Here is a 19334-nt window from a genome sequence, read left to right as displayed (position 1 = left end):
CAATATTATTCAATTAACTCAGTGAAACTCATAATGAGTTGACATTACTGTATCATAATATGAAATGAATTTTAATCTTAATAAATATTTCAAAATTTTTTAAAAGAATTTGTAATGTTCAACAGTTGGCTTGCCTTGTAGATCAGAGATACCCTAGATGCGGTTCTCGATCAGAAATATGAGCCTGAAGTATATGGTGCGAGGGAGCAGCTTTTGGAGAAGAATTTTATGGCAACAGTTCTAGTTCTCTGTGATCTTCTAAAGCCAGTTGTACGCTTTAGTGACTTCTTACAAGGAAACAATGATTTTTCTATGGTCAATACCAAGACAAGGGTAATTGAAGTAAATTATAAAATTAGGTCTTAAAATTAATTTTGTTAATTTAGGTTTTGGGTTTGTACACGTGATGCTGTATAAAGGCCAGTAGCCTGCCAAACAATAAAATAAGATTGACTTTCCAAGTTCACATGTCGTTGAATTTTATGATGATTACAGATATATATATATTAATTAATAAATATTTTAAAAAATTTTTATTTGATTTTCAGACACTCATTGAGGAACTGCACCATTTAATTGAAAAGTTTCGCTCAAATCTGCGAACTCCTGACAATGATTTGCTTCTCTTAAAGCTGCCTTCTATTTTTGAGGAAATTGATGACAGAAATAATCTAGCAAGAAGGATGGGGTTAGTCTAGTTAACTGTTTAGACTGGAAATGCTTAAATTTAGTGCAGTCAACTCATGGCCCATTATGCAGTGTACCTACATGTACATATTTTGTTCTTATTATATGTATGCTTATTTTTTTAACTTGCAATTTTAGAGGACAGGCTGTATATACACCAGAACAGGTTGTGGAGACCTTAGCTGTCCCCATAACCTATAGCCTTTTTAATGAGATACAGGATGTATTCCATTGCCCCCCCCCCCCCCCAGTACTTTCCAGTTTCTCTTGTCTTTGACCTACAATATGTTCCTGGCACCCTTCAAGAACTTCACAATTATGGAAAGGTAGTATATGAAGTGGACTGGTTCATTCAAGATAACTTTTAATCCTCGAATTATGAAATACTCATCTAATACCTTATAATAACCTCGAGAAAAAAATAAACAGTATCAACATGTCATATACAGTAATTTAACATATCTTTTACTTTAAACTTTAAGGATTCCATAAATTGTCTTGCCGAACATTATGGAAGATCAAAAATAGATACATTTTTTGGGCATAGACAGGAAGCCCATGTCCTATTTCAGGATGACGAAATATTAGCTGCGTTTGATGCCTTTAAGCATCAAATGTTTCTACTCAAGTAAGTGATTCATGAGTGGGTGTTTTAAATTTAAAATAAGTAATATAGTTACTGTTTAATTTTTATTAATGGTTTGATTTTCAATAAATTCACAGTCTTCATTTTTATTTAAAATCTTTCAAAGTTTAGTTGTTGTGAGCTTTTGTTACTTAACTAATCGTAATATTCATTATTATTATTTTATTTTAATTTTAAGCTGTAGGGCATCTAAGTCTTAAAATTGTGGATATACAGATGCTCTTAGTCTTAAATCCAGGTCTGTGCTGTTTGAATTTTCATCAACACAATTGAGAATTTTTAAAATATAATGCATCTTGTTTATCTATTTTATCTTTATTTTCTGAATGGATTAATGAATGCTAGAATCTTAATAATTACAGTTTTTTGATTGATGAATATCAATTAGACTCGAAATAAGTTTAAAGGGTGAGGCAAACTTAAAATTAACATTTATTTTATTATATTAATTTAAATAATTTGATTGTTCAAAAAAAAAAAAATTTTCAGGCAAAGACAATTTCTTGGAAACCAGGTGCCATCATCTCAGGCTCTCCAGTTATTGTTGCAAGAAAATATCCTGGCCAACACATACCCTTCCATAGTGGGCCTTGTCCATTTAGCTTCAATTATTCTATCAAGCACAGCTAGTGTAGAGAGGATATTCAGTCTTATGAATTCTCTCTGCACCCCCAAGAGGAATCCCATTAGCCAAGCATCCTTGGATGCAGTTATGAGAATCTGTCTTGAAGAAGAAGTTATATCTCAAGGTAGACTGAACAGAATAATAAATAATTCCAAGAACTCTAGAAAAAGAAGCATTGTGCTTTAATTAGTATCTGAATAACTGATAGAAATCATTAAATTTCAATAAAAATGAATCTTCCCAATTTTCCTGTTTTGTCGCTATTTTTCCCAATTGAAAGGGCCCCAGCCCCCAGTCCCAAATAGGTGGAAAAAAACACTGAAAGGTGGGGCTCTATTGATTATATAGTGAAATTACATGAATTCTACGAAAATCTCAGTTGTAATGAGTAAGGGAGTTTTTAACAGATTTGTGATATTCTTAACCACTGGGTCAAGTGTTTTTTAGGTATTGGGCAGGGTTCTATTCATACTGTAGGGAAATTCTCTACTCTAGTGAGAGAAGTTATTCCCCTTTGAGTCCCGAGTAAAGATCCAAATTTGAAGCCCTTCACCGGCATATGGTGACGTCTCTATATCGAACGGGACGTAAAACAACATGCGATCAATCAATCCGACACTGAAGCCTTAAGTATCATTGAAAATTGAGTTTTAGGCTTGTATCTCATTGCTCCATTCTCTCAGAATTTTGCAGGATTACTTTTGAAAGTTGCACCCAAGTTTTCTGAATGAATGGGCTTTTGGGGCAATGGTTTGGTGTTGAATAGGACGCATACAAAATGAAGAAAGCGAAATTTTGAGATTAGGATGCCTGGAATGAAATTTCTTTCGCAAATTACTCAATGGCATGTAAATTGTAAGAACACCTGTTAATGCTTTTTCCCATTACCATCTGGTTTTATTCTGCCTTTCCTGGCAAGATTTTTACAATTACCATCTCTTTAAAGAAAAGAGCGTACAAAGTTTTCAATTCTTTTGGTCAATCTATTTCTTTTCTCAAACTATATTTTTTCTCTATATCTTGTCCGATTATTTCTTTCGTCTATATCTTAATTGTTTTTACTTTTATTGCATTTACTAAGGCAATCCCTGCTTAAACCAGTTGATTTACTTATTTGTGGCATAAGGCGGCACTTTTATGTGACGGAACGAGATCTAATACTGTGAAATGGTCTACTTATATTTCCGTCGTAGAGCTCTGTGTGTAGATTTTAGTATTAGTGTTAAAGTTAACCCAGACGGGTCTACTCCAGTTTGCCTTTTATTTGGTGTAAATGTCAATTCATTTCTGGTCTCCACGTCCCACAGTGGGATTCGAACCCGCGACGTAAGGATCAGCTCCTTACTACGCGACTCTAGAGCACACGCTGTAACCACTGCGCCACGCGGGCGACTTTACAGGATGAAGTTGAAGAGAGTTCTTAACGCTTAGATCATTAACTCAGCTAAGTCCTTTCCTTGCTGGTCAGCACAAAAGGCGTCACCAGAGATTATCAGGTTGGTCACTCCTGTGCTTCTCTTTGGACCTGGTCCCATATTCCGTCCTCTTTCATTTTCTTCTCTACTGAACCCTTCCAGCTTTCTTCAGGTATCCCCCTCCGTGTCTTTCCAGTTGGCGTCCATCTCATTGCAAGCCTTGGAAAAGAGTTCTGCTGAATTCTTCATATGTGGCATTTTCACAGCCATTTTCTCTTTGTTTTCCTGAATTGGATTGAACTAGTTTCGTGATTATGATTTCTCTCATATCTTCCACGGATACATAGTATTAGACACTAGTGCAATGTTTTCAAACCTTTAAAAAGTCTTATAAAATACCCGGTATTTATCATTAAGTTCCAGTTATTAATAATCGAAGAGTCCTATTGTCAAATAAAAGCAAGCAGGAACAGTTTTGCTTTGATTTCTTAGTAATTATACAAAAAAGAGATGAACAATAATGGGATAATGTGTGACAGCTTACTTTACTGTAATACTAGGTACTTTCTATGATAAACTGAGTTTGCCATATTGAATACTTGTGATTAATATAAAAGGGAATAGGGGGTGGAAATGCAAGATGTTGTTTGTATCGATTCAAAATATATTCAGCGTTACGTATCATTATAACAAATAGCGTATGGCATGATTTATGGTCTTATTTAAAAGCAGGTATTATCCTGCATAAATTTGATTATCTATCATACGAGTGTGCTTTAATTGGGGTATTGTAGAACAAACAGAGCTCAATGTATTTATAAAGTATTTTATTTACAAATATGTAAACTTATTGAGAAGAAAGGTTCATGAACTAATTTGTGTCTGTTTCGTAAGTTTAAAAAAACAAAATTCATCAGTAATAGTCGTGATAAACAGTCAAGACAAAATGCAGATCAATTCAGCGATAGAACAAAAGACGGATGGTTCAATGGCTGAATGGAAGTTTAAAACACAGATCTTTCGCTTCATTGAAATTTTTTATCATGCTTTACCATCATATTTAAAGAATAAGTGTGCCATTGTTAACAAAAATTCTTGAGTTTATGGTTTTTTAAGCTAAATCATTTTGATAATACTTCTGATCTTGTGAACTATGATATGAAGATAGTCTTATTTTGCATCATCGACTCTATCTGTGTTAACGATTCTTTAATTTGAGTATTCATCACTAGGAGTTTATATCATAAGTACTGTGCTGGATTGAATTCACGGTGAAGAAAAACATGGAGTTTATTGTTGAAGATATAAAATACGCAAGACAATTTACGCCGAAACAAAAACTTGAGGATTTTTACGTCAAACTGGAGGAAGTAATCAAATCCCGAGATTTAGAAAATAATGCATATGAAAATATTGGCTACTTCTTTCACTGTGTGTGTGTCCCAGTAAATGCTATTCCACCAGCTTTCATCGCTGTAGAATCCACGTATTTTGAAAAGGATAAGCGTATTCGTGGCACGAATGACGTTACAATGGTGACAGCAGGAGAGGGTCTATACACACCCCTGGGTCGTCAGGACGCTCCAGTCGGAATATGGTTTATGGCAACCCTTTTTGATGGGAAACTGCCAGATAGACTGAGATGCTGCAACGCTCGTCTTAAAATTCCTATTCCTAGATTAATATGGTATCTATCAAACGTGATTCAGTTTCAACCACTTCAAACACTCGGTATCCCTGTAAAAGAAGAAAGTGGGGAGAAAAAGAGTAATCAGTATGCGGTTGAAATGGAGCTTCCGGGTCTTTTTCTTGAGCATGTACACCATGATACGCTAACGCATATCCGACTGGTTCTAGTTCGAAAAGGGACTCAAGATTATTACTGGTGTGAAGAACATTTAAAAAAGTTAGACCTGTTTAACAACCCAATTCTCAAGTATTCAGATGCAACCTGGAAAACCATCAAATCAACCCGTGCTTTAGATCCTAGATTTTATGTAGAAATTTTTGTTATTGGAGATGTTGACTTACAGTCCATGATTTATACATGGGAGCCACTTTTGCCCTACAACACTCCAATATCGGGGATACACGAACACAGAAAAACACCGGACTTGGCACCGTAATAGCTTTTGGACATTCTACATAACTGTTGTGCATGTTTCACATTTGCTCAGGGTGGATATACAGAAAGTGGAAGTGCAAATTTAAAAGATTTTATAAATTGATTACTGGTCTCTTTTTTATGTATATCACTTTTGTTACATCGTGATACTTGCACGATGTATGTATGTAAAGGACCACAGTACAACTCCAATGTATAATAATACACAATATACTGTATTTCTTCATTAAAGTGTCATACTGAATATGTCTGTAATCTTAGTCGGTCTCACTTTTTGGTGGTTTCTTTTCTGGTCCTATGAAAAAGTCTATTAGCTTGATCCCTTTTTATGTTGTCAGACTCAAACCTTTGTCGTTTCTTTTTTTAATCATACCAAAAATTCCGTCTACTCTGTCCATTCAAATGTTGTGCTTATATACGAATAAATGCTCAAATTAGATTAAAAGTATACATAGTCCGAATAAGCGAATTAAAACTACATGTACGAGGGGTGATCAAAAAGTTCACGAACTAATTGAATACATGTAACTTCCTTAAAAGACATAAAATGAGGTTTCAGTGTTTATCATTTTTTAAAGTAGTCCTCTCCGATTTTAATGCACATCTGCCATTGTTCTGCCCATGCGCGAATCACGTGATCCAGCAGTCACGTGACATGCTCCGTAGCAGTCTGTTCAAAGAAGATAAGAGATTTTTCCGAGCCTTATATTTCTTACCATGCAAGTTATTTTTTTTTATAACAAGAACAGTCCATCTGTCCGAAATGGCCAAATCTCGGCAATAGGGTGGGTGGATAAGGATATCCCTTCCCACAATTAGTATGGTGACCCATCACAACCCGAGTTCCCTGTCTCGAGAGCGTCGTTTATCCAATGTGGTTAAAGTATGGGCGCATTCTTTTTATCATATCTCATATGTTTAAAGTCTAAAGTAAATGATATTTTAGGGATTTAATGCACAGGTACTTGTGGACAGGACCCCCCCCCTCCCGATATATGACCCCGGGCTTGTTGGAATTTTTTTTTTTACAATTTATACTTATTACACTTCCTTATCACGTATACCATACAAAAAATTGGGTTAAAACTCAAAATAACAGTTCCATACAAAAAATACCTCACTTTACATAATAAGAGAGAAAGGTATGCCACTCCGGTTTGTTGACATTCTACCCCCCTGGTCTTTTTGGGTTAAAAAAAATACTTTTATTTCAATTCAACTGGAAATGCCGGCTCACACGGTCTCTACATACATATTAGTCTTCGATTATGCTATTACATTGGCTTTGCATCTCGTAAGAATCCCACAATTTATCCTCAAACACGATTTTAGCTGGTGTTCTGAAATTTCCTTAGATAAACGCAACGGAAGTAATGAAATCGCGACACCTATAAAAAGGTAGATCACTCGCGCGGAGAACGTCTGATGTTCCGAATGTTCAAAGCATTACGATAACACCCGAGAACGGGCAATTTGTTTTGGAAGACTGACGAAAACAACAGAAGAATGGAAGAGGACCAAAGAATTGCATATGATTTAACTGTAAGTGGACATAATTTAGTAATAACAGGCCAGGCAGGAACTGGAAAAACATTTCTCATCAAGGAAATAATTAAGAACATGCGTGAATCGCAGGGGAAAAAAGTATCAATAGTTTGTTCAACAGGCATTGCTGCCACTCATTATGGTCATTTATCGGCACAAACATTGCACAGGTGGTCGGGAATTGAAGATGGAAAATATCGCAGTACAGTTAAGGCAACATTTTCTATAAAAAGGCACCAAAAACGAGACGCTTAAAGTTCAACCGTCTTATTTTTTAGCATGAAACTCTATCTGAAATATTTTAATGGCTTTATGAAGAGTTTTTCCATCGCTTTTAACATCGGTATTTTTTGTCATCATGTGACCCTCTACAGTCACGTGAGCTCCGATTTTAGGTCAAAATATGAAATGTCAAATTTAACCAAAAAGTGCAAGGGCAAGGCAAACAATATTTGAACTGCACAATGTTTCATTGTGTCCCTTTGTATCTATTCTATCGTAAAACTGATGCTCATTCAGTCAGATTTCTGAGATATTTGAGTTATTCATTGAAAACAGACACCAGTATTCAAAAATAGGGTATTTTTCATCATTTAATCGGAAATTTTAAATTGCCAAATGAATTACAAAGAAATGAGCATCACTTTTTAAAAACTATACAGTAAAGTAAAGAATTTAAAATAAAAACCTACCTCTTGGATTGTCGCCTTGCCCTTGCACTTTTTGATTAAAAATTGAAATCTTAACACATTCATTCTAAATATAGTTTTCAAACGCATCATTGACCCAGCATGGGAGATAACTCTGTGGTACTTAATAGTGTGTGTGTACCTCGCAAATTTTGAACAAATAATACTTACGGACTGTGCTGGGCTTTATTTCATTAAATCAAATCGGTATGCATAAAAAAATCCTTGACTTTACTTTATTTTGTATATCTTCATTCTTTTATACTCTACACAAGACGTATTTGACACCTATCGCATTTCCTTTGTTTGTCAACAATAGGCCTAAAATTTGCCGCAACATCTATAATGTAAATCAATTGGAAAATACCCATGGTTAAAAAATATTGAAAGATTCAATCATTTGTAATAAAGAATAGACAGCCGCTATCAATGATAATATATTTATTCTCCCCAAGCAGACACGTATAGAAAAAATATCTCCGACAAAACTTAGTTGTTTTTTTTTTAAATACATATGTGATTATTTTAGTTATCAAACCTTCAACTGTTTAGGGATTCTAGACTACGTTAAAAGTTTTAAGAACAGGAGGAAGGGATTGGGGAGCTTATTCCTGTATTTAATTACCTGTTTTCCTTTCTCAGTACAGATCTACCCCCACCCCCCCTCCCCATCACCAGTTTGCCTCTGGCTCCTTTGATACCATATACCTTACTTGCACGTAAAAAACAAATTATTAAACAGTGTTTACATCAGGTTTTACTTATTTGGGTATTGTAGCACAAATTGGGGGGGGGGGGGAGCTTTAGTCTCATTTTTTTTAGTTATTATCAATCCATGCGCAAACAAGATAAAGTAAAACTTTGTAATCAAGAAACATATACTCTGTTAAAGAACAGGTGAACACAATATACATGCTGAAATTTAGATCTTGTTGGTACCCCAAAACACAGATAGGCGCGTAGCCAGAATGGAAGTGAAATGTACGCAGAGAACGGCTGGGATCCGCTTTGAGACCCCCAGTTGGTCCAGGGCGAAGCCCTGATGAGGACCCATGGGCGAAGTCCCTGGAAGCTCATGGGTTTTACCAAATATTTCATTCAAAATCATGCCATTTCGATTTTCTTTAGAAAATACAAGACATAGTACTTAATATTGCTTTTAACACAGTTAAATACTTCCGTGCAAATTTATTGTACATGTAGAGGCTGAATATTTTTTAAAATGATATATTGGGATCATCTACTCTTTTTTAACTTTCAGCAACAAATATAATTAACTTCAATTATTAACAAAAATAATGTTATATTTCAAATCATATTCTAGTGGATCACAGCATTCAACGGTTGATATTTTCTCTAAGATCTTTAAAAAAATTATCAATGTGTTGTTGAAGAATTACAAATTAATAAATGTTTTATTTGGTTGTGGCAATGATTTAAATAATAAAACATTACAATTTTTTTTTGTAAAGACATGGTAATATAAAATTTGAATTTGAATCGAAACAGTATATGAGATAAAATAATTTAAAACACAAATATTTGCTGGATGGTATTGATATTTTTTCTCTTCTCACAAATCTCTCCCTTCCCTCCCCCCCCCCCCCTTTCCCATTTTTTAAATTTTAAAACGATTTGTACACATCTGCGTATAGGCAGCTACGCGCCTGTCAGAATATATTCAAGTAAAGATATTCAAATCTTAACAGCCTTCAAACTTTCACACCATTGTACTGTTAAAAATTCAAAGTATTATTTATCTAGAAAATTTATTTAATTAAAAACAGCTTTTCAAATTCAAAGGCAGGCTGTGAAGGGATTTCTGAGCAGGTGCAAAAAATAGTCCACAGTTCAAACAGTTCTTCTGGATGAAATCAATTCTGAAAATAAAATGAAATACCATTATGGAAAGTTCATTGGTGTTTTAAAGAAGTGATACTCAAAACATTTATTTTATTGGTGGAAACACTTGCTGCCTGAATGAATTGTTCAAATTGTTTGGGAGTAGCTACAACACAATATACATGTAATGAGTGAATAACATAATGATTACTATTGTAGAATGAAATGACATTGCATTGTACAAAACAAACCATGCTATACTATATTTTCTGAAATTCATAAAATAAATAGAAATAAACTTTTGATACAAAACTTTTCTGGGAAATTGAAACCTATGACATTTGCAAAAGTAGAATTGGTAGCTATACTTAATTTAAGTAAAAAAAAAATCAATATACAAGAGATAACATTTAATTCTTTCACCTATACAACATTTAAAAAAAATTAACACTGGCATACTATAAAATTAATGTGAAATGCTTTGGTGTGATCATACCCAGTGGAGAAATTGATGCATCTATTTTGATAGTTCTAGCTGATGTAAATGCCAGTTTTAACCAGTTCTGTGACAGCTACAATGACAAAAGAATTATACATATAAATAGTACATAAATACATATAAGACTGACTTAATGTACATGTAGTCAGACAAATGAAAATTCAAACATTCTATCTTCATTAATGTAGAAATTCTACAAATTTACAACCTAGTGATACAGATAGTAAAAGTTGAATTTAAATATGAAGCACTGGTAAATCCTGAAATCTTAAAATTCACATATTTTTGATTGCCAGAGGTATAAATTAAAATTTATAGGGTCTTATACTCTTGTATGTATAGTGCACATACATTGTGTACACTGTGCAGTTTGACTTCACTAATACATTGTAAGTGTGACTGCATCTAAATTAATATACTATTTGATATCATGACATGCTGTGCTTATATTATGTTACATGTTTGTACATGTATGCCAAAGGACAACATCATTGCATGTTTAAAAGTGTGCAACTTTCATAATGTGTGTGTTTTTGTGTATGTGGGGAGGGAGGGGGGCATACACACAAGGCACTGCATTGCAGTTTGTGACGGACTGTAATAATACATCGTATTATACATGTTCATGGTTATTTGACATCGATGTAAAGAATAGTATGTCTGCATGTTAATACCTATGCACATACACACCTTAATGAACAGAAAGGGACCTAGGGAGGTAGTGCGGATCGTCTCAGTTTTCCATGATTTCCCGAAATAACGTCATCATCTTCTCATCAAAAAGATAAAGAAGCCCCAGGTCTCTTATTTTATCCCTATTCTCTTTAAAGATTGCCTGATTGTTGCATTTATCCACTGCATATCTCAGCTGCTGTTCGCCACGTTTTTAGATGTAAACAACATTCCGTGTCACCGAGTGTAAGCGCTTGGCTGAAGCCGAATGCAGCCAAACGACACAATAAAAAGAGAATTATTTCGAAGACGTGTTGCTACTATATAAGAGAAAATCACTAACGTTTATTTATTTAAACCTGAAAATACAGACATTCATTACAAATTCTCGCAATCATCATTAAATGGCTTTTTTGAGCTCTATTTCCTTATATGGATCTATCAAGGCGGAGCAACTGTCATGACGTCAACCTCATTATGACCTCATTACCATATTATCTTCATGTGTAGCCTTAACTGTACTGCGATCTTAACGAAGAAATTGTTCATCTTTTAAATACCGATGAACGATTTTTAAGTGCCAAAACCAATATTCAGCAAGTTGAAACTTTAATTATTGACGAAGTTTCGATGGTAAGTTCCAAAATACTATCTCAGGTAGAATTCATATGTAGAAACATCAGAAACAATAATTTTACATTTGGAAAAATTCAGGTTATATTGGTTGGCGATTTTTTTCAATGCCACCAGTATCAAGTGAGCTTCATGGTGACCCAGGCAACCACTGTTTCAAAGCATCATGGTTTTCTGATTTTTTTTACACACAAAATAAATTTGAATGTGGTACATAGACAGGACTATCCTGAACTCATTACCTGCATTAATGAACTTGAGAGAGGTGAACTGTTTGACCACAGTGTAGCAATCCTTAATTCCTTAATTCCTTAAATCGCCCTATTGAGAATGAAGAACAGTGTATTCAATTGTTTGCACGCAACTTGGACACTGATATGTTTAATTACAATAAATTACTTACAGTGCCTGGTGACCTCAAAGTATATACTAGTATTGATGAAGGCTCACAACATTATTTGAACAAATTTCTTGCTCCAAAGAACTTAGGCCTGAAGATAGGATGCCCAATTATATTGTTAAAAAATATCTGTTCCACATTGGTTAATGGACTAAGAGGACATGTATTACACCTTCATGAAAAGTCAGTTGATGTTTTGTTTGAAATTAATAACAAACCAGTCTGTGTGAACATTACTCCTCATTTCTTTACCACATTTGACCCTGTAGACAAAAGAGTATTGGCAAAACGTGTTCAGTTACCTTTGAAATTGGCTTATGCCATAACCATACATAAATCACAAGGTATGACACTTGAAAATGTAATTGTAAATTGCCAGCATTGTATTCAACCTGGTCAACTTGGCGTTGCCATAGGGAGAGCAGTGTCAGTCAGTGGATTAAAAGTTTTAAACTTTAAAAAACAATTATGCAGGAAACACCCTAATCATGTCTACAAATTTTATGAAAGTCTATCAATTGGAGATGTAAAAAATGATCTGAGTTGTTGCATACACTCTAGACAAGAAAATCAAGAAGACTCTAAAAGTGATGACAATAGTGATGGCAATAATTCCCCTGCCCTTTGCAACTTAAAAAATTCTGAATGTGACTCAGATTTCTCAGAATCAGAAATAGGAAATTTAGAAATTTTAAACATGCTTGACCCTGACGATGACAAGGGACCTGTTATGCCAGATTTTCTTCTCATGAACAGTCACACTCAAATTCTAGAATTGCACTGGAAAGTGTATTACAGCAGTTTGTAGACACCCCTGTAGAAAATGACATGATGAAATTCAAAGATGTTATTTTCAAAAACTTTTACAAGTTTGACCAATGGTTTGAAAATCAGTGGTCTGAAATTGAAAACATTGGACTGCATTCATTTCCTGAGGGTAAAATCAAATTCACCCAAGCAAACAGAAATACTTTCTTTACAACATTTAATAAGTACTTAAATTCAGATGAGTTTGAACAAAGTGTTATGAATCTTTTGCAGTTTTATTGCCAGAACTTGAATGGACCTCATTGTAGACTTCTGACATCCGTTCTATTTTACTTGGAAGAAAACTTCTTTCTCAATCTGTCTCCTCATCTCCAGTTGTCAGATCCCATACCATTGAAAAAACCATCAGCAGAATGTGAACTGGATACCAGTGGAAGGGGCAAGCTGCGTTATGTTAGTGGATATGTGCTGGCAAAATTAAAACACAACACATCAAAGAAAATACAAAATTCAATTTTTGCTAAAGGAAAGGAGATGAATTTGAAAACATATCAAAATGAAATGACAATTTACAACTCATTATGCTGTTCTTATGAGGAATTACAGATGTCGTCATGTGATCCAGAAAGTTTATGTGAAACAAAACGTAAACAAAATGCAGGTGGAAGTCTAACATTTCTGATTTGACATTCAAGTTTTTTCAAAAGTTAGAGTTACTTTGTCGCCAAACACTCACACACAAAAAGTAATGCATGTTGGGAAATTTTTATTTGACAAAGCAAAAACAGACCTATTAAACAATTTGGAGTTGTTTCAGCTATGGGTTCAGTGTGTTATAGATTCCAGAAAATGCACTACAGAAGAAATGGACTCAGATATTTCCAAGCTTCTGTATGGAATGGTAAGCTCATGTGAACTGTACATTCAAACGTTTCAAAGTGTAATTACACTTTTTCTGAAAGTTAACCTTAGTCAGTTCAGGAAAGATTATTCGGCACATTTAAAAAAGGAAAAGGGGGAAGCTCTTCGCAAAAAAGTTATCAAGAAGACAAAAAAAAAGCTCCTAAGACATTTAACATGAAGTTTTACATTGAAGATCAGTCTGAAAATAAACAAGCTTCTTTTCTGAGACTGAAATCTGAGCTTATACAGAATGACAAATGTTTGGAAGAAAATCAATTTACCAAGCAAATTTTGATTCAGATTTGTAAAAATCTCAAAATCACAGTATCTGAACGTAAGAAAAAGATAGAAATAATTGAAGTGATTAAAGAAAAAATAATGAAATTGGGACATTCTGAAGAATTGACAATTCCTGTTGAACCTGAAGTCCCAGGGCCCAGTGGAGTTAACCAGTCTTCAGTTACTGTTGACCCTCCTGATTCAGCACCTGTTCTTTCAGAACCTGAAACAAGTCAAGCAAAAATGAATAGGACCTCTAGAAGGCGAGGAAAAGGGAGAGATAAACAAAGAGGTAAAAACAAAATATTTCATCAATTTCTAGATATTTACTGAAATGTGGCAAAGACTTGAATGTTATGTATCCACTGTAAATATACTTTAATGTATTTATATATGATGATGATTTTACTCTTTTTGACAGTGGACGAGTCTCTGGCAAATTAGCGCATTTTCCACCTGTGTTGGACTTTCTGGAAATCGAGGTTTGTCCTAAAACCACAGAGTTTAAAGAGTGACAGTATCCAAGGTACGTAGGATGTGTATTTGCTCCATTGTGGAGAGTTCTTTGTTGACAGAATGTATTTTCTAACTATATCACTGTTTAATCTGCTAGGAATGATGGATGCATGAGATGTTTTTAATCTGTATACACAAAGTTCCTCAAACCCCAAATAGCCGAGACGATGTCCTGTCGTGTTTGGTATGATATTAAACATTTTTCTTTGTTCTTCACAGATTCATCTTTTTGAATGCCTTTTTCCCAGTTGACAAACCAGTCCATTGCATCATGATTTTCTGAAAGTCTTTCATCTGTGCATTCAGTAATTGGCCTATGGTCTCTAAAATTTTTAATCAATACACTTGTGGATCTCAAAAGGTCAATAGTAGCATCCAACTTAGCTCCTTCACTTCCAAGAAAATTCTTGTACAATTCCATCAAATGCAGCATATCAATGTTAAGCACTTGTTCTGCAAGGTGATTGCGCATTTTTGCTTCTGAATTCAGAAACAAATGTTCTTGGGTAAGGCAATTATGAACAGGGAAGGGATGAGGTGAAATATCCCACAAATAAGCTTGTTTGAAAATGGCTCCATTCAATGAATTTATCCCCAACCTTCAGATGTCTTGTGCAGTGTTTTTCTGACCCACTTTTCAGGATGTTATTTCTAATCTTTTTTATAACATGTGAAATATCCATGATAAAAAACATCTTTGAATTATCACAGGAGTAAATGTTCTTGAAAGAGCAAGTAACAGGGTCTACTGTTTTAAAATCAGGCAGTAAGAGTTTGAAGAGGTCTCGGTTTGTTTGGGCGCCGTCAGTACTTATATATTGAACCTTAAAATCAAAATTTAACAACATATTTACAGCCTTCCACAAGAGCAGGTACAATTCATGGCCAGAGGCTGTGGCAGAGGGAAAATGTGCAAAAGGAAACCTGAAACCAGTAAAGCCCAAAAACATAAACTGCAAGACATAAGTGGCAAGTGTCCTTTCTTTCTTATTTGTTTTCATTTGGTCAAATATTACTGATTCAGGTGTGCATTCTGTAAACCCTTACAATTGTATATCACCATCTTTTTTTTTAAACTTCAGGTCGGGTTGAACAGCCATCTCATCAAAAATCAAGCCCCCTTCAAAACCTTCTGGAGGCAGGTTCTTCATCTTTGCATCGCTGGCCATCCAGTGCAACATACTAGAGTGGATGCCAGCTTCTTGGTGAATAATATTCTTGTACCTCTGCAACATCCTTTGTGAAGGAAGAACAAGAAAATTGCTATTTCTCAGTTCTGCGTATCCTCTCGGGCCCCTACACCACAAAGTTAGGCACATACGGACAATATCCTTGTTCCACCTACGTCCCTGTGGATGTCTCTCCATAGCAACTTTTTGGGACATCAAAAATGATTTAATTTTTTCTGTACTTTGTGGGAACAGCGTATTAAAGATTGTTTGCATATCTGTGTGATCTTCTTCATTGAGTTCTACATCTGATTGTCTTTGCTTAATATCAACTCTATTTGCATTAAAGGATTTTTCATTAAGAGATGAATTAGAAGGATTAGGGATATCAACTGGTTTAATTTTTGGGAGTTGGTTTAGATATTTACATGGAGGGCAGGAGGTGGATGCCAGTGCTGATGATTTAAAGGGCATCACTTTTGTACAGGATTTTGATCTGTACCGCACAGAGATGGGGCTGTTTTCATCACCTAGCTTTGATACATGCTCTACATAAATTTTTGAAGGCTTGTTTTTGGATGATACAACACTTTTTACACCATCACAGTACTGCAACTTTCTTACAATTTCAAAAATTGTCATAGAGTTATATGTATTGTCAAGTCCAAGGTCAACTGGACTCACAACTGATCCCATAATGAAAAGATTCCATGTAGAATCAGAATTTAGTGTTATTTCAATGAGGACCTGGCTTCCATAAATAACAGTGCTTGTCAAGTGACCATCTTTTAAGTTGCATTGTTGTTTTGCCATGATAAAGAAATCATCAGGGACTTTTACATCATTGAATGATATATTTAAATCTGTATTTTTCCAGTGAATTCCATAGTATTTTTTGGTCAATTTACACCAGTCAGTTTTAGAGCGTCCAGTTTTTATATTTACATTTCTAAAAAATTGGGTAATAATTTTGGCAATTGCTGTACTTGTTATTGTACAATTGACACACTTATTTTTTATATCTGCCAGTTCAATATATTCATTTGCGTCACCTTCCTCAATATTTTCATGCATCCAAGTTATGAAATCGGTCATTCTGATTTTTTCACTCTTTTTTTTAATTTTTGAATTACGCGCGTAATACAAATTGCCCGTCTTCGGGTGTTATCGTAATGCTGTGAACATTCGGAACATGAGACGTTCTCCGCGCGAGTGATCTACCTTTTTATAGGTGTCGCGATTTCATTACTTCCGTTGCGTTTACCTAAGGAAATTTCAGAACACCAGCTAAAATCGTGTTTGAGGATAAATTGTGGGATTCTTACGAGATGCAAAGCCAATGTAATAGCATAATCGAAGACTAATATGTATGTAGAGACCGTGTGAGCCGGCATTTCCAGTTGAATTGAAATAAAAGTATTTTTTTAACCCAAAAAGACCAGGGGGGTAGAATGTCAACAAACCGGAGTGGCATACCTTTCTCTCTTATTATGTAAAGTGAGGTATTTTTTGTATGGAACTGTTATTTTGAGTTTTAACCCAATTTTTTGTATGGTATACGTGATAAGGAAGTGTAATAAGTATAAATTGTAAAAAAAAAAAAAAATTCCAACAAGCCCGGGGTCATATATCGGGAGGGGGGGGGGGGGGTCCTGTCCACAAGTACCTGTGATTTAATGATTATAGTATTGTTAAGATATTCAACCTTTTTTCTAATTGTAACTTGACGATGTTTCATAGCAAATTGCTCAGCTAAGGACACATCTTTTCCCCGGCTTGCTTTCGCTGGGCAACAGAACAAACATCATATTTAACCATCTCCCTGCCTTCACTAAAACAATCCATCCAATTAATGATTGAACGTCTGGTAAGTCTTTTGTCATCATAAACCTTGTACAAATTATCATCTTCTACTGCAAAAGAATTTCCAAGGTACAGCGGTTCGTTGCTTGAGTACGACTGAGTCAACCACTTTTTGTCACAAGTGACCTACATATTGACGTCATTTTCACATTGTGACGTCACAAACACGGAGCAAAACATTATTTAACATTTGTTATTTATAGAACATGTACATGACTATATGTGTGCCAAATTTCATTCTGATCTAAATTGTGGTTTTGTAAATACAGAGATAGTTCGCGAACTTTTTGATCACCCCTCGTATATACACTGTACAACATGTATTGGCATTTGCAAATATTTTCTTTTGTTCAATTTTTAATGTTATATTTGAAAATGTTCTCTTAATTTGCCAATATTTTATTTTAGAAGTTTAAATACGCGTAGGCTGTCATATGGATTGTATAAAAGCATGCACACTCATTTCTTAGGAAAAAGTGTCGTCTGGTTCAAAAAGGACGACCAAGAGGGATGGCAAATTTTGTCAAGTCAGATCATACAGTAGTGTGACATGAATGAGTTCGCAAAATTGCCGCTATTATAAACGTAAATTAAAAAAAAATCGCTGAAATTAAAAATGTGTGAGTTTGTAAATCAAAGGAAGTAAAATTTCTTACTTGTAAGGCTCAGTATTTGGTAATCTGCCCTCGAGATCGCAGCACAGTGAGTATTCTTCCTCGGAAAAATGTTGTATAGACTTCGAATGTAATGTAAAGGGAGAATACTCCAAATGTCAGACACGATGCGTTTCATTTCATCACTGTTTTTGATTTCGTTTAAGCGTTGATTAATCTTGCATTTTAGAACTTTCCACACATTTCTATTATATTTATATCAGGCCTGAAGGATGTTAATATCATTCTCTGCTTTCCACTGAAGAGCTCGTGCCGAAACATGACAAGGTGCATTATCATCTTGAAATATCCACTGCCGGTGAGCAAAATGTCTTGCAATATAACCCACAATACCCAAGCAATTGGGACGCATTCTCTCGCCGGATCGTCTCCAAACATAAATTTACTTGTTGTTTCCGAGAATTATTTTTGTCTCATCACTAAAAATGACTGATGACAATTGGTTCTCAACAGCCAATTTTAATTTCCGCAAACAAAATGTAATTCTTCTAGCACGGTTAACTCGAGAAATCATAATGTTCTTAGAAATGGGATGACGTTTGTAACCATGCTCAAACAACCTTTGACTTACTGTTCATGAGGATACTTGGTATTGTGTTCTTTCCTTAAATCTACTCGTGAGGTATTTTAAAGTCTGTCTGTTATTCCCTTTCAAACTTCGTAGAAGCAACCCGCGCTGTTGTCTTCCTAGCACCTCCACTTCTCGGCATGATTTCTGTATTCCCTCAGTCTCGTACCCCCTTCAAAAATTTCTGAATTGTTCGGCAGTTCATTCCAGTCAAAAAAGAAATTTTTTTAACTTGAATTATCCGCAGAAGATAAATAAATTATGATTGTTTTCAATTGTCATTTCTCTTCCATGGGAAGGCACGTTTCCAGACAGACGACAAAATTGTCCACCAAAGGGGAATAACTCAATAAAGATTAAATACGGTTAAAAGGAATAAAAATTATTTATTTTGGATATTATTGGATCGCGAATGCTCAAATATTAACGCAAAAATACATTTCCGAAATGAAGCAAGAACCGGAAGATGAAACGAAGACACCATTCTGCGAACTCAGTCATGTCAAACTACCGTATATTCTCATGCCCTCGCAGGACGGCATTTTTATTTTCAAGATGGACAGACACAGGTTATTTATTTTCTTCCCTGTAAAACAAAACCAAAACTAGACAGCCCAGTCTCTATTTTTTTGTGGTGGGGGGTGTACCACCACTTAAGGTCAGGTTATGTATTTTCTTCCCATTTGAGGGCAGATTATATATTCTCGATTTTTCCAAGAACAGATTATTTCCAAAACCCCCCTCCCCGGAATGTAATGGTCTTTTGTTAGGGTGGCTATGAAACTCCTGAACCGCCTACGTTTGTTGTTGTTTTGG

General features: G+C 34.9%; 1 protein-coding gene and 1 long non-coding RNA gene across 2 annotated transcripts; one reads left to right on the top strand and one right to left on the bottom strand.

The window, feature by feature from the left end:
• Positions 1-9693: 9693 nt before the first annotated feature.
• Positions 9694-10877, bottom strand: LOC133192630 (uncharacterized). The gene is made up of 3 exons (XR_009721841.1): positions 10764-10877; positions 10071-10146; positions 9694-9740 (listed from the first exon to the last, which is right to left on the bottom strand). It is a non-coding gene; the product is annotated as an uncharacterized LOC133192630 (long non-coding RNA).
• A 1691-nt stretch (positions 10878-12568) lies between these two features.
• LOC133192629 (uncharacterized) lies at positions 12569-14014 on the top strand. The gene is made up of 3 exons (XM_061328624.1): positions 12569-12999; positions 13364-13447; positions 13883-14014. Exons 1-3 carry the CDS (start codon positions 12607-12609, stop codon positions 13973-13975), a joined length of 570 nt encoding a protein of 189 aa, XP_061184608.1. The 5' UTR covers positions 12569-12606; the 3' UTR covers positions 13976-14014.
• The last annotated feature ends 5320 nt before the right edge of the window (positions 14015-19334 follow it).

Source organism: Saccostrea echinata, unplaced genomic scaffold (genome assembly GCF_033153115.1).
Source record: "Saccostrea echinata isolate AGI-Se365-2 ecotype Australia unplaced genomic scaffold, CSIRO_AGI_Sech_v1 ptg000025l, whole genome shotgun sequence".
In the NCBI taxonomy this organism is placed as follows: domain Eukaryota; kingdom Metazoa; phylum Mollusca; class Bivalvia; order Ostreida; family Ostreidae; genus Saccostrea; species Saccostrea echinata.
Note: the sequence above shows the minus strand (reverse complement) of the source record. Positions and strands in the feature narration are given on the sequence as shown.